At 40.9% G+C, this 14,884-nt stretch overlaps 2 protein-coding genes across 5 annotated transcripts in view; both read left to right on the top strand.

Annotated features, from left to right (window-relative positions):
• The window catches only part of SUPT3H (SPT3 homolog, SAGA and STAGA complex component), a gene marked incomplete at its 5' end in the record, with an annotated part of 435,851 nt that overhangs the window by 362,309 nt on the left and 58,658 nt on the right, over positions 1 to 14,884 (top strand). The window lies entirely within an intron of this gene.
• On the top strand, positions 9,232 to 10,832 carry LOC307059368 (ETS translocation variant 5-like; the record flags this gene model as incomplete). The annotated part of the gene is given in 2 exon segments (XM_079713272.1): positions 9,232 to 10,463; positions 10,467 to 10,832. Coding segments are annotated over 2 exon segments (1,530 nt in total). The 5' UTR covers positions 9,232 to 9,299.

The following is a 14,884-nucleotide window of genomic DNA, read 5'->3' as shown; positions in this document are numbered from 1 at the left end:
CGTGGTTTGGCTGATTGCTGCATATATCCTTTACCTGCCAGTCACCTTTGATTTATGTTCCTTCTGCTAAGCTTTTACTTTCCAAAAATGGTGCCACTGAACTGTCCTCTAAATCATCTTACTGGTTAAATTACTCCAAGACGAGTCGGTATGTTTTGGGTTGCCTACAGACAGATGAATTTATGTTTTTCTGCCCTTACCCACTTCTAGCAAAGCCACTTATAGAGGAGGATTGGGCATGTTATGTCGTCGATCTCTTTATTCCAAATGAATACCATCTGAAACACTGTGCCAAGACCAAAGTGACAAAGAAGTGTTCTTTAGCATCCCCTTCTGTTCTGAGACCTTCTTTTACACATAAGTCTGTGCCTTGAACTGAATCTGATGTGAGGACTTTTCATTGCTCCGAAAAGAGGAAATAAAGTCTCTCAAACAAAATAAGTAAACTTCATCAGAAAGACTGAGACTTTGTAAAGTCTTTTGCTAACTTGTGAGTTTTATGATGTTTCCTGGAGAAAAGCAGGTGGCTTGGCAGTTATTTTAAATGTTGGCTATTTGTGGCAGTGGTTTCGAGGGGTTTCATGTTTCTGAAGAGACATCCTGAAAAGCTAATTCTTAAGAATGTTTGACAAAATGATGCATCATTTTGAACTAATTTTCCAGGAGTTCTTTGGTCACTGACCATGCCGTTTAACTTGATCTTGCAGGCTACCAGCTATCACCACAGGGGGTAACCTTAATACTTATGGTGAATTTGCTGACTAGGAAGCCAGTACTGTGCTGACAGAGCAAAGCAATACTGATAGAATTTTTAAAATAGCTTTTAGACATGCAAATAGCTCACTTAAAAAAGCTTTGCAAAGAGCTGCTCTTTTTCTGTTCCATGTGGTGATAGGGGAGTATTTTTAAATTTCATGATTGTACTTGAAATGATGTGGAAGCATTTCAAATACTTGGATTACACAGATCTCAGTGTCATAGTTCACAAACTACTGGAAGCAAAGGATAGAGCTTCTAGGCTACTTTGCTGTGGTCCCACCAGGCCTGGAGGTATATATTCCAAAACACTCAGGAGTCTTCATTTATACTTCTAAAACTTTGTGCGGGGCTCCCTGTGTTCTGCCAAGGTGAAAGATGTCTCAGGAGTGTGTCAGTCACATTTGCACAGCTTAGTCAGTCATCCTCCTGGCATGCTTTTCAGAGACATGGGGGACTACGGTTGTTAAGAAATCAGCACCAGATATGTGAGCAATGTATTTCCATTAACATGTCGCTTTGATTAAAAAATATACATGTGTGTATATATAGTGTTTTAGATAGGTGTAATTTATATATATGTATGTGTATGTATACACATACACATATATATAGTCTCATTTAAAAAGATTGTCTTGGGACTTCCCCGGTGGTGCAGTGGTTAAGATTCACCCTGCCAGTGCAGGGGACACGGGTTCAAGCCCTAGTCCGGGAAGACCCCACATGCCATAGAGCAACTTAAGCCTGTGCACCACAACTACTGAGCCTGCGCTCTAGAGCCCGCGAGCCACAACTACTGAAGCCCGCGCGCCTAGAGCCTGTGCTCTGCAACAAGAGAAGCCACAGCAATGAGAAGCCCGCACACCGCAACGAAGAGTAGCCCCTGCTCGCCACAGCTAGAGAAAGCCCACGCACAGCAACGAAGACCCAACGCCGCCAAAAATAAATAAATAAATTTATTTTTAAAATATAAATTAAAAGATTGTCTTCTAAGGGTGTTAAATGTATGATATCATTTAATCATTACAACAACCTAGAAGATAGCATGATTATTAGTATCCTAAATAAATAAATATTAAAAGATTGTTTTAAATGAACCAAAAATTTCACTGATACTGTTTCATGTAAATCACTATTTAACATTCTACTGTCTTTGATGGCTAGAGTCAGATGACTTGCCTGAGCCTCAGTTTAATCATTTGTAAAAAATAAGCGATTTTTAGCAAATATCAATATTTAGTAATAACACTTGAAAGCTCCTAGCACTGTGCCTAAAATATAGAACATGAAAATGCAAACACAGTGTTTTCTTTTAAAATGATTATCATCTGAACAAAACTCGAGTAGAGATGACAAGGCTAGTTTCCCAACAGTGCCCTTCTGAGAACTGCAGAGGGAGGCCCAATCTGATATGTGAGTTTGGGGTGGAGACCCACACCCACTGATTGGCTTTCTTTGTAGCCTTCAGAGAATTCCTACTGTTTTTGTGTCCAGTTTCACATGTATAAAATGGGTAATAACGTGTTCTTTATAGTTTCAGAGTACCTTGAGATTCATGACCGCTGGACTCCTTTCCTGCCCCATATTGCTGCCCTTGTGTGGGCAAACAGGCCCATGCTGAGGACCATTTTACTTCCGGTGGTGGTGGCATTACTGACCACATATGGGAAGTGAGGCTTAGATGCAGAAAGAGTATGGTAAAAAGATGAAAAGCTACAGAAATTGTGGGTTGCAAAAAGTGACTGCCAAAAGCTTTTCCAGGAATGAGAGCTTAGAGAGGTTGGAAGATTTAGATTGAAAGGAAAGAATCAAATATATAGTACATTGCAAACTGATTTTAATTATGTTTCCAACTTGAGGATCAGGGAAGGACCCTTACCTAGAAAAGTTCCTACTCCTGCTTTCACTGATTCCTAAACTTCTACTAGGAGAGTCACTGACTTCTCTTAAAAATATTTTTTGTACCCATGTGAAGATTTGACTTCAGATATCTAGGTGAAAGGATTCATAATTCAACAAAATTGTTTGGTGATGATACTTTAGGTTTAGTAACTAGTATGGTCTTGGTGTGTTCTCTCAGTCCATTTCAGTAGGATCTTACTTAAGTTATTCAAGATAAATGAGAATTTATACTGTTTCCAAAAACCTCCTAAATATTTAGCTGTGAAATCTCTATTTCCCAGGTTATTCCAGTATCTAATCCTTACACACTTTTCTTCCAACTTAAATTGAAAATTTTTATTTCTCCATCATGGAAAGAGAAATACTATATTATATGAACAAACTCTCTGAGGCCCTTTCTAATTTTGGTAGCAGTATTTCTCACACTTGCTTGGAAGAATTTTGTCACTGTCTCCACTTTAATCTCGAGACAGCTTCTGTACACCCATACTTTTAGGGGTTGGGGTCTAGAGGAGGAAACCTTTCCAGACTTGGAAAGATCTAAGCCCAGGGAGCTCCTGGTGATTCAGGGCATGGTAGAAAGAGTCAAGTCCCATCTCTTTCTTATTTCCTTGACTCTCTCTGAAATGTTTTCTCCTTTAGAGCCAAATTCTAAACTTTGACCTACTTTCCTCCAAGATACTTTGTATTTCCCAGTCTGATCAAAACCTACTGAGGACCTATCCCCAGCAGACCAAGGGACCATATTTTAACCATCTTGTATCTCCCTCAGTAAAGTACAATGCTTTTTGCTTAATTGGAGCTCAACATAAAAGAAGGATGAATGGATGGACAGATGGACGAAATGATGGTCTGAAGAGAGAACAACCTTCCAATGGACAAAGTCCAATCTTAATCTCCCTGATCAGTTTTAGGCCCCCCTGAACTTGGTATACCCTATAAATGTGGATACTCCACTACCTTTGATTAAACAGTTTATAGATCACTGCAGGGCAGTAAAAAGAATGATATGGTTGCTTCATTATTACTATCCAGCATTAATCATTGATTCCTCTGGAATCTAAGGCAAAATAATGCCCAAGTTATCTCATCAGCAGAATCTATTTTAAAATTAATTTGTTCAATGGGTAGTTATGTACCAATCATATTGAAGAATTCTTAGGTATTGGCAAAGTATGAAGCTCAGCTCCTAGCATCATGTTGGAGCCATAATCAGAGCTAACATATACCTGTTTAATTGATTGACCTTTGCACTCTGCACCTTGATCAGCAATGAGGAACAAAGCTCCACATACTCAACCAATAAGAAGGAATTTTGCTATCGGTTGTAAGGCTGCAAGGATTATCTTTTTTTTTTTTAATTTTATTTATTTATTTATGGCTGTGTTGGGTCTTCGTTTCTGTGCGAGGGCTTTCTCTAGTTGCGGCAAGTGGGGGCCACTCCTCATCACGGTGCGCGGGCCTCTCATTATCGCGGCCTCTCTTGTTGCGGAGCACAGGCTCCAGACGCGCAGGCTCAGTAATTGTGGCTCACAGGGCTAGCTGCTCCGCGGCATGTGGGATCTTCCCAGACCAGGGCTCGAACCCATGTCCCCTGCATTGGCAGGCAGATTCTCAACCACTGCACCACCAGGGAAGCCCAAGGATTATCTTTTAACATCACTCTTCCATCATTTTGCAGAGTGGCTTTAGGAAATTAGATAATATATATAAAACATCCAATCCTCACAGTTGTTATTTTTTATCACAGAAACTAATCTTGTTTACATATATGTTATTTTTTTTAATTTATTATTTTTGGCTGCATTGGGTCTTCGTTGCTGCATGCGGGCTTTCTCTAGTTGTGGAGAGTGGGGGCTGCTCTTTGTTGCTGTGTGTGGGCTTCTCATTGTGGTGGCTTCTCTTTGTTGCGGAACAGGGGCTCTAGAGCACAGGCTCAGCAGCCGTGGCGCACAGGCCCAGTTGCTCCGTGGCATGTGGGATCCTCCCGGACCAGGGCTCAAACCTGTGTCCCCTGCATTGGCAGGCGGATTCTTAAGCACTGCGCCACCAGGGAAACCCTACATAATTGTTCTTGATGGCAAGATTTATATATATATATATATATATATATACACATATATATATATATATATATGTATATATATATATATATATATATATATATATATATATATATATATATATCCAGGAAAGCAATGCCCAATTATTGGGCTCTAGAAGTGGCCTTGTTATAGAAAATTCTGTTTTGTAGATGAAGTCAGATTTTACTGGTATGGCTATTTTATGAGCTATTAAACTGATAACATTTAAGGAGGACTAAAGTTGATAGTGAATAGGTTGGTTTTTTTTAATAACAACAATTATAAATATGAAACTATACCCTGGTAGAGGTGGCATGAAACATCGCTCTCCATTCAGGAAGCTTTTGGCTGAAAAATTATAGGCACCAGAAATAACCACTCGGAAAATAAGATGTGAAGAACCCAAAATAACAGAATTATTTGTATATTAAGATACATCTGTTTGTTAGATGATTATGAATTCCCATAGACACAACCTAACGTTTTTGATAAAAGTGCCTTTGTTAGTGTATGCTCCTGTACGGTTTCAGACACATTTTTATGATACATTTTTATGCATGGCCATCAATTAGGAAGAGTCTAGACATCTTGTTTTCAAATTTGGGAGAACTGTTTTCTCATTGGATAACAGCTTCGCATGCTACCATGAAATATGTCAGGTTCCCACACAGACTGTAGTTGTCTGCTTTCTTAGTGAGCAGCTTTTCTCTCGCCCCATTAAGAAATACATTCCCAGCAGATAATATTTTGTGCTAGAAGACTAAAGAAAATCACTGGACAGCTACAGTTTGAAGATGAAGCCTCACGTTTCCTCACTGGAGGAGGATTCATCTTTCTTTTTATGCCAAAGAAAAGCAGACACCCACAGGGATGCTGCGATTCTGCTTTGGGAGAAATAGAATTCTCAGGATTGTAACAAAGGAAGAATAGCACAAAGGAGTATATGTCCTGATGTACACTGTCAGCTGGAAGGATGGTGATTCTGCTCCAAAGGCAGATGGAGATAAGACTTGGGAAGGAAAAGAAATCACCCCTCCCACATATAATTAGGAAAACCAGTTCTCTGCATCCTCTGTCTTTTTCCTGACGGGTATGTTTGTTCAACTTTTCTCACCGGGCAGGGAGATCAGTTCCCCTGATGGGCAGGGAAGAATAAAAGTCATGAGTAATTCACATATTTTGTTAGGAAGAAATCATTTTCCATTTAATTGATTAATCAGCTATAGTTTTGAATTCCTGGTAATGTGGTTAGTGCCATGTTAGACACTGGTGAAGAGAGGAAGGAAAAAAATGAACATCTCCTGAGTGCCATCACCTAGTGCGGGAACGGGCAGGCTGAGAACCAGTCTTCACTTCCTTCTCTGTTAACTACCAGCACCAACGCCTGGGAATAGAAAGAGAGCTTGAAGTTCAGGTGGGGGTGGGGAAGGGCAACAGTAACTCTGTAGATAAATATTACACTTTACTTCATTGATTGCAGGTGCTTTAGGAATTCAGAGGGAAATATACAGCTGGATTAATTAAGAATCTCCATCAGTGATTTTTGGGGGGTAGCAGTACTCTCCTAAACCCTGGTGGGAAGGCCTGCTGCCTTAAACCCCACATTGTGTGGAGAACCTCCTATCACAAACACTGCTCAGGCCCCCTTCTCCATACCATGCCCTTAATCAAAAGGCAAGCGCTAATGGATGAGACAAATGTGGTCTATGCATACAGTGGACTATCATTCAGCCATGTAAAGGAATGAAGTGCTGATCCATGCTACCACATGGATGAACCTTGGAAACATGCTAAGTGAAATAAACCAGACACAAAAGGACATATATTATATGGTTTCATTTATGTGAGATATCTAGAAAAGGCAAATTCATAGAGACAGAAAGTAGATTAGAAGTTTCCAGGGGTGGAGGAGAGGGAGAATTATTGTTTAATGGGTACAGAGCTTTTGTTTGGAGTGATGAAAAATTTGGGGAAATAGTGGTGATAGTTGTACAATGCTGTAAATATAATTAATGCCACTGAATTGTGCCTTTAAAACTGGTTAAAAAGGCAAATTTTTTGTTATATATATTTTTCACTCTCCCCACCCCCAAAAACGGCAGCTGCTGCTGAATGCCATGAAGGTCTGTGGATTGTGCTGCTGCCAGAGTCTTGGGGGGATATTGCTTAAGTCGGAGTAAGAGGAGGATTTGAGCTGCAGAAGCTTTTAATAAGAGAAAAGGCAAATTAACTCATCAAATCCTTCTTCTCTTCACGTTCTAGTTCAAGATTCAGTATATACTCATAAATTAAAACAGTATCTACAATGGTTGCGTGTGTTGGCTGAAAAACAGTATGACTCATATTACTCTTAAATTCGTTGTTATATTTGTAGGTCTAGATAATAAGTGCATGAAGTTTAGTAGTCATTCTTTATATTGGCAACTAGATGGGCATTAAACATTCAAATTGCAAATATATTTATCTTAATAACAAATATAATGATTCCATTAAATTTTCAAAAGATTAAAATAGAAATCTTTATTTTATTTAAATAATTTAAAAACATATCAAGGGCAAGGCCATCATAATGGTATTAACACAGCTAGTAAAGGAAAAAGGTATACATGACAGAATTTTGGAAAAATGCCCATAGTATTTTTTTACGCTTTGCGCAATGCATAGTCTTTTGAATTTGTTACTGGAAGTTGTGGTCACGACTCTGCAAATAACAGTGACATTCTTTGGAACAATTTGAAGGTTACTTATGATATTTTCTGGATCTACCCAAAGAAAGAACATCTTGATGAAATAGATATCAAATTTGACCTTGCAATCACCGTCAAACACATGGTGGGAATGCTGACTAAAAACAGTTAAAGTGATTCTATTTAATGATCGAATGATAATGAGAAGATACAAGATGAACCAAAAAGAGAATGACAGAAGTTTCTCAAATCAAGAATAAACCAAGGTCTTTGGAGGAAAAGAAATCAATTTTAAATTGTGCTATCCACAAGTTACTTGGTATGAACTATTGATTATTGTGAATAATGGTAGCAAAAGCTTACCAAAAAATTATATCAAAAATTTGGTTAATTCATTTATAAAAGAAGTCAACTTTTTTTTTAATTTAAAAGAAAATAGTTTTCTAAATCAAAGGTAAATTCAAACAAGGAAATGAAAATATTTGCCTAATTATGAAGAAGAATTTTCACAAACAAATAATCTTACAACTAATTTCTGTAGAAAATATTTTCTGTTTATTATAGATCAAGGTATATTATTCTAAGAAAATCATTTCAATGAATCTCTTATCACTTTATTTGTTTTGTTGTTATTTCTGGAAATGTTACTTAAATTCTATGGGGTGAGTAAGGGGATAGGCATCGTTTGAAAAAGTTTATCATTTAATTTTAATTTGGAGAACAATATTAATTTTGAAGTATAAACTATATGAAATAAACAGTTGTCTCCAGCAGAATATGTGGTGGAGAAGCTTTGGAAGATAACCAGATTGGGAAAGAGGGAGAGGCACGTCAGAATGAGAAGCTAATGCGAAAGGTTGGGAAACAGGGGAGGTGGGAATTCAGTGAGGCCTTCACAGCCCTAGGATTCAGAGTCTGAAGGAAAAGAGGCAGGAAGGAGAAGGAAGAGGCAGGGAGATTCTGCACATGGGGGAGAGATGAGCCATGGCTCCAGGCACTCAGAAGACAGGGAGGAAACAGGCCCAACTGCAGCAAAGGATCTGAGGTCACAGTGGAGGGAAGTGTAGCCTGTGGCCCAGAAATCCCAGTAGCAGTTTTCTTTTTCCTCTAAAACATCTTAAGACCTCTGGTATGTATTGCCCAAATGCATTCTAAAAGGCTATGCCAGTTTACTCTCCCACCAGCAATTTGTGAGAGTTCAAATTTCGCTGTGTTCATGCCAGTATTATTGTAAGTTTTAAACTTCATTAAAAGTTTAATAATTTGATAGTCTGCCAACATTTCTAAAATGTAGCGTGACACTAAAACTAAAACCATCCCTGTTTGTAAAATGTTCCTTGGAGAATCACAGTGCTCACTGCCTTTGGTATGGGGGGAAGAACCCTCGCCCCCCAGCCATGAGGACAAGTCCACGAGCCTCTCTCTCCATCTGTAATGTGAGTCATAATATAGGTCCTGCTGAGTCCCAGAGTGGTTAAGAAGATTAAAGGACATGATAAAGGTGAATATTCGTAAATAGTAAAATGCTAGATAAATGTAAATTTTAAGATAATTGGTATATATTATATTAGCATAGCATATGGTAAAACTTAACCTGAGTACCTACTTTATAAGATTGTGTGAGACATAAAGATACATCACTTCTGAGAGTCCAGCGGCTGGTGCGCGGAGCGGTTCAGCGTCCCCGGAGCGGTTCGGCCCAGCCATTAGCCTAGGCGCTCAGGCCCGGTGCGCGCGTGCGTGAGCGCGCCTGCGCCCCAGGGCCGCTGAAAGGGGAGGAGAGCCGCTGCCTCAGGAGGACCCCTTCCCCCCCTAGAAATTACTCAATGCTGAGACCTTCCAAAGTGACATTAGAGACATTGGAAGCACCATGGATGGTTTTTATGATCAACAAGTCCCTTTTATGGTCCCAGGGAAATCTCGGTCAGAGGAGAGTAGAGGGCGGCCTGTGATTGACAGAAAGAGGAAGTTTTTGGACACAGATCTGGCTCATGATTCTGAAGAGTTGTTTCAGGATCTCAGTCAACTTCAAGAGGCTTGGTTAGCTGAAGCACAAGTTCCTGATGACGAACAGTTTGTCCCAGATTTTCAGTCTGATAACTTGGTGCTTCATGCCCCACCTCCAACCAAGATCAAATGGGAGCTGCACAGCCCCTCCTCTGAGCTGTCGTCCTGTAGCCATGAACAGGCTCTCGGTGCTAATTATGGAGAAAAGTGCCTCTACAACTATTGTGCCTATGATAGGAAGCCTCCCTCTGGGTTCAAGCCATTAACCCCTCCTACCACCCCCCTGTCACCTACCCATCAGAATTCCCTCTTTCCCCCGCCTCAGGCAACTCTGCCCACCTCGGCACATGCCCCTGCAGCTGGCCCAGTACCAGGTGTGGGCCCCACCCCCAGCCCTCATTCACTTCCAGAACCTGGACCACAGCAGCAAACCTTTGCGGTCCCCCGGCCGCCACATCAGCCCCTGCAGATGCCAAAGATGGTGCCTGAAAACCAGTATCCATCAGAACAGAGATTTCAGAGACAACTGTCTGAACCCTACCACCCTTTCCCCCCTCAGTCAGGAGTTCCTGGAGATAATCGCCCCAATTACCACCGGCAAATGTCAGAACCTATCGTCCCTGCACCTCCCCCACCCCCTCAGGGATTCAAACAAGAATACCATGACCCACTCTATGAACATGGGGTCCCAGGCATGCCGGGCCCCCCAGCACATGGATTCCAGTCACCAATGGGAATCAAGCAGGAGCCCCGGGATTACTGCATTGATTCAGAAGTGCCTAACTGCCAGTCGTCCTACATGAGAGGGGGCTACTTCTCCAGTAGCCATGAAGGTTTTTCATATGAGAAGGATCCCCAGTTGTACTTTGATGACACCTGTGTTGTTCCTGAGAGACTGGAAGGCAAAGTCAAACAAGAGCCCACCATGTATCGGGAGGGGCCCCCTTACCAGAGACGAGGTTCCCTTCAGCTGTGGCAGTTCCTGGTTACCCTTCTTGACGACCCAGCCAACGCCCACTTCATTGCCTAGACAGGCCGAGGCATGGAGTTCAAGCTGATAGAACCGGAGGAGGTCGCTCAGCGTTGGGGCATTCAGAAGAACCGGCCAGCCATGAACTACGACAAGCTCAGCCGATCTCTACGCTATTACTATGAAAAGGGCATCATGCAGAAGGTGGCTGGGGAACGATACGTCTACAAGTTTGTCTGCGACCCCGATGCCCTTTTCTCCATGGCCTTCCCCGACAACCAATGTCCGTTCCTGAAAGCGGAGTCTGAGTGCCACCTCAGCGAGGAGGACACCCTGCCACTGACCCACTTTGAAGACAACCCTGCTTATCTCCTGGATGTGGACCGCTGCAGCAGCCTCCCCTATGCCGAAGGCTTTGCTTACTAAGTTTCCGAGCGGCTGAGCGGCCAAACCCTAGAGCTAGCAGTTCCCATTCAGGCAAACGAGGGCAGTGGTTTGGTTTGTGTTTCTGGCTGTTCCCAAAGCTTGCCCTTTGAGTATTATCTGGAGAACCCAAGCTGTCTCTGGATCGGCACCCTTAAAGACAGATACCTTGGCGGGGGAGTGGGAACAGGGAGGGGCAGAAAACCACCAAAAGGCTGGTGCCTCAGCTCTGAACCTGACAAGGTTTCTGGGAAAGCAATTGAAATGGAGCCTCCTTCCCATGGACAATATATGCAAAGCAATACCTTATTCAGGTTAGTACCCACAAACCAGGACAGAGTGTGTGACAATCTGCATTGATCATGGACTACTAAATGCCTTTACGTAGAAGGGCTCTGATTTGCACAATTTATTGAAAAAGATGTCACAAACCCATAGAAGAGGAGGTAGGCAAAGTTGGGGAGGCTCAAACCATGAAGGGTTACAAATATATCTTAAAACTCAGAGAGCTCTTCCAGCTTAATCTGAAATGTTTCCTCTTGGTCTGGAAAGAAGGGGGAAAAGGATGAACGGCTGTTACCCACTCCATGGTTCTCAAATAATAAACCATTGCTACCCTTGGGAACCTTCTGGCCATGTGGTCACCAAGTAGAGCAAGCCCCCTTTCTCTTCCCAGTCACATGGCTGTGTGTGTGGATGGCTTTAGTTTTAGGAGAAGGGTGATTAACACTTTTGACAGTATTTTGTTTTGCTTTGATTCGGGGGATTGTTTTGTTTTGGTGGTTGTTTTGGAAAAACAGTTTATAAACTGATTTTTGTAGTTTTGGTATTTAAAGCAAAAAAAACAAACCTTTTGGTAACTGTGCACTGTGCCCTTTAAACAGGGCAGTGCCAACTTATGAAGACGCTGCAGCTTGAAAGGGGCTTTGCTGGGGGCATCCCCTTAGCCGAGTACAAGCCCTCTTTTATCGCCTGCTTTGTGCTTTCTGCACCAGACAGCCTGATGGAACATTTGCACCTGAGTTGTACATTTTTGAGGTGTGCAGGGCAGCCTGGACACACCGTTTAGATTCTATGTGTATAGTCCCCCATGTTCCCTCACATGCCCTCTCTGGAAAGCATATGTACATAATACATGTCATGTCCATTTGAAACCTGGTCACCTGGTGGAAACCCTAGGTAGGGATTCTTCCCTGGGCATGACTGATGACAATTTCCATTTCAGTTTGTTTTGTTTTCCTTTTTCTTTAATTTTTGGACTTTAAACCCTGCATATGATTCCATAGGGTTTGAGACTTATGTGCGACACTGACAGGTAAAGCAGTACTAGCATCTTAGTTTCCTGCCACTTTTAAAAAGGTTTTCTCTGATTGCTATATTATATTGGGAAAGTTTTAAATAACCCAGCTAAAGCTATATGAAAGTTAAGCTCAAAGTAGTGGAAAAAGAATTAGAAAGTGGTAGCACCTTGCTGCCTGCTGATAGGATTCTGTGCTTCCCCTGACACCTAGCACACAAAGAATGATTGTGCTACTCTTCATATGCGAAGGACAGTGCTTTGAGTTGTTTATTGATGGAACTGCTCTGTAGTCTCAAACAGTCCCCCTGGTGACCAGGAGCACATTTGTGAAGAGGGTCACAGAGATAAGGGGTGCATTTTATAGCTATGGAAATACAAGATTTTCCTCTCTTGGAAGCTAATTAGCCCACAAAGGTGTTGAACTTGTAGCTTGGGCCTTAATTAGCACTGTATTCTAATCAAAGGACTTTCCAAACCGGTATTTATAGCTTTCTAACCTACACATACATAGATGCATATTTTACCCCCAGCTGGCTAGAGGTTAATTTGTTGTAAATGCTGTATAGGATTTGTTTTTTCCTTTCTTTACTTATCCGGGTTTGGGTTTTGTTGGTTGTTTTTTTTTTTTTTTTTTTTTTTTGATGGATTTATGCTGTCTTAGCAAGTACTGAAAAGAATCCTCTGTAGCCTGAGCTCCCCTCCCCTGCTGTAGCCACGTGGCCTGTGCTGTCACGGGACACAGGATGGCAGCATCACCATTGCATTCCCATCGGACTCATGCACCTCCCTGATGGTTTTGTTTCTTTGTTCTTCTTTTTGCTTCTTTCCAGAGTGTGGAAAGTCTACAGTGCAGAAAGGCTTTAACCTGCCAGTTGATTTGAAATACTTTCCCCTGCGCAGGGCCGTTTGCATCCTGCCAAGCTGCGTTATATTCTGTACTGTGTACAATAAAGAAGTTTAGTTTCAGTTTAAAAAAAAAAAAAAAAAAGATACATCACTTCTGACCCCAATTTTTAAAATCCAAGTTTGAAGTGGGGGCTGGACTAAATAGGCAATCCTAAAGTTCATATAGAAAATCAAATATGTAAGAATAGCCAGGATAATTCTCGAAAAATATAATCGGGGGAGGGAGTATTAATTAGCCAGGCCAAATATTAAAACATAGTACAAAGCTATAGTAATTCAAAGTTTGATGTTGGTGCATATATAGATTAATTGAGAAGCCTGGAAAGACCAAAAATATACCCAAATATGGATGGTGAATTTAACACATGATAAAGATAGAAAAATCATCTCCAAAAATATGTTTGTAACTGAACCAAAACAACCACCAAAAAAACCTAAGATATAAAGCAACAGAAAGGTATATTCTGTTATTTATATTAAGAGGGGTAATTGAGGAGAATATCTGTCTATACGAATATGTCTTTGTCTATACACATATGCTTGTTTATGCAAAGAATTATCTGGAAGGTAAAAGTGGTTGTCGATGAGTGAGTTCAGAGGGAAGCGTACTATTTAATGTTACCCTTTGCTATAGTTTGAAGTTTTTAAACCAGTTTCAAGTATTACCTATTTTTAAATATTTTAAAGAAAATAGTAGCTCAGAGTAAGGCAGAGCCAGTGGGAAATTTTACAAAGGAAATATCTTGATGATTTTTTAACTTTTTCTCAGGTATTTTAGTGTACTGGTATTTAATGTATCAGGAGTTGTATAAACCTACCTTTCTGCAATTCTTTGCATAGTCCCGCGCACAGAGTTGGCTTGTAGTGAAGAGTTTCTGGAGTGTGAAGGTAACTTTCCTTTACTATGGAATGGGTCTAATTTAAGAAGCAGGGTTGCAGAGTTGGCAGTCCTCTTAAATACTTTCCCCATAGTACCAGTGTGAAATATCAAACTTTTGGCAGCCAGGCGAGTTCCATGAATTCATGTGTAGCATTTCTTTTCTGTTTAGAATTGAGATCCAGTGCCCAGTGCTTAGTTTTTAAATTATCTTTCTGAAAACCTTGCTACATTTTTGCACTGGTTGAAATGAAGCCCTTTGAACACATGGGAAGTTGTTAAAATTTCTTCCTTTGGGAAGTCACTTCTGACTGGATTTCTGCGGAGGGAGTTGTTTCTTGCTGCTCTTTCAAATTCTCCTTGTTTTTGGTCCTTCCTCACTCCCCTACAGTCAGAGCCACATCACAACTTATCTTCAAAAAGTAAACTCAGCATTTTCTCTTTTTTAAAACTTAGCATTGGAGAAAATACAGATAAACATATATTAGCAGTAATTGTATCAAATCAGGAATTTTGCAAGCCCATGAAGTCAGCATCTCAGAAAATGGAGACAGCCATGTTGTATATATGATCATCTTGAAAAATATCACTTCCCAAAATAATAATGCCTATAACAACCAGATATAAATCAAGATGTAATGATGTAACTGCTGACTTTTTGGCCAACTGTGATCATTAATAGTAGTAGGGTGTGTAATAACTAAAGGAATGATGGTGGTTTATGGGTGATAAGAGAATCACAGTAAGCTGTTGCATGCTCTCAAGGTTGGCAACGGTATTCATTATCTATTGTATCATATCTGTAATATCTGTAACAACCCCAGAACTTAGTGTCTTAAAACAACAGTAATCATTTAATATCGCATAATTATTGTGGGCTAGGAATTTGGGAGCAGCATGGCTGAGCAGTTCTGGCTTGTGGTTTCCCATGAGATTGCAGTCAGGTGTCAGCCAGGTGCTCGCTGAGGCCAG

This window comes from Hyperoodon ampullatus (assembly GCF_949752795.1).
Source record: "Hyperoodon ampullatus genome assembly, chromosome: 10".
Classification (NCBI taxonomy): domain Eukaryota; kingdom Metazoa; phylum Chordata; class Mammalia; order Artiodactyla; family Ziphiidae; genus Hyperoodon; species Hyperoodon ampullatus.
Note: the sequence above shows the minus strand (reverse complement) of the source record. Positions and strands in the feature narration are given on the sequence as shown.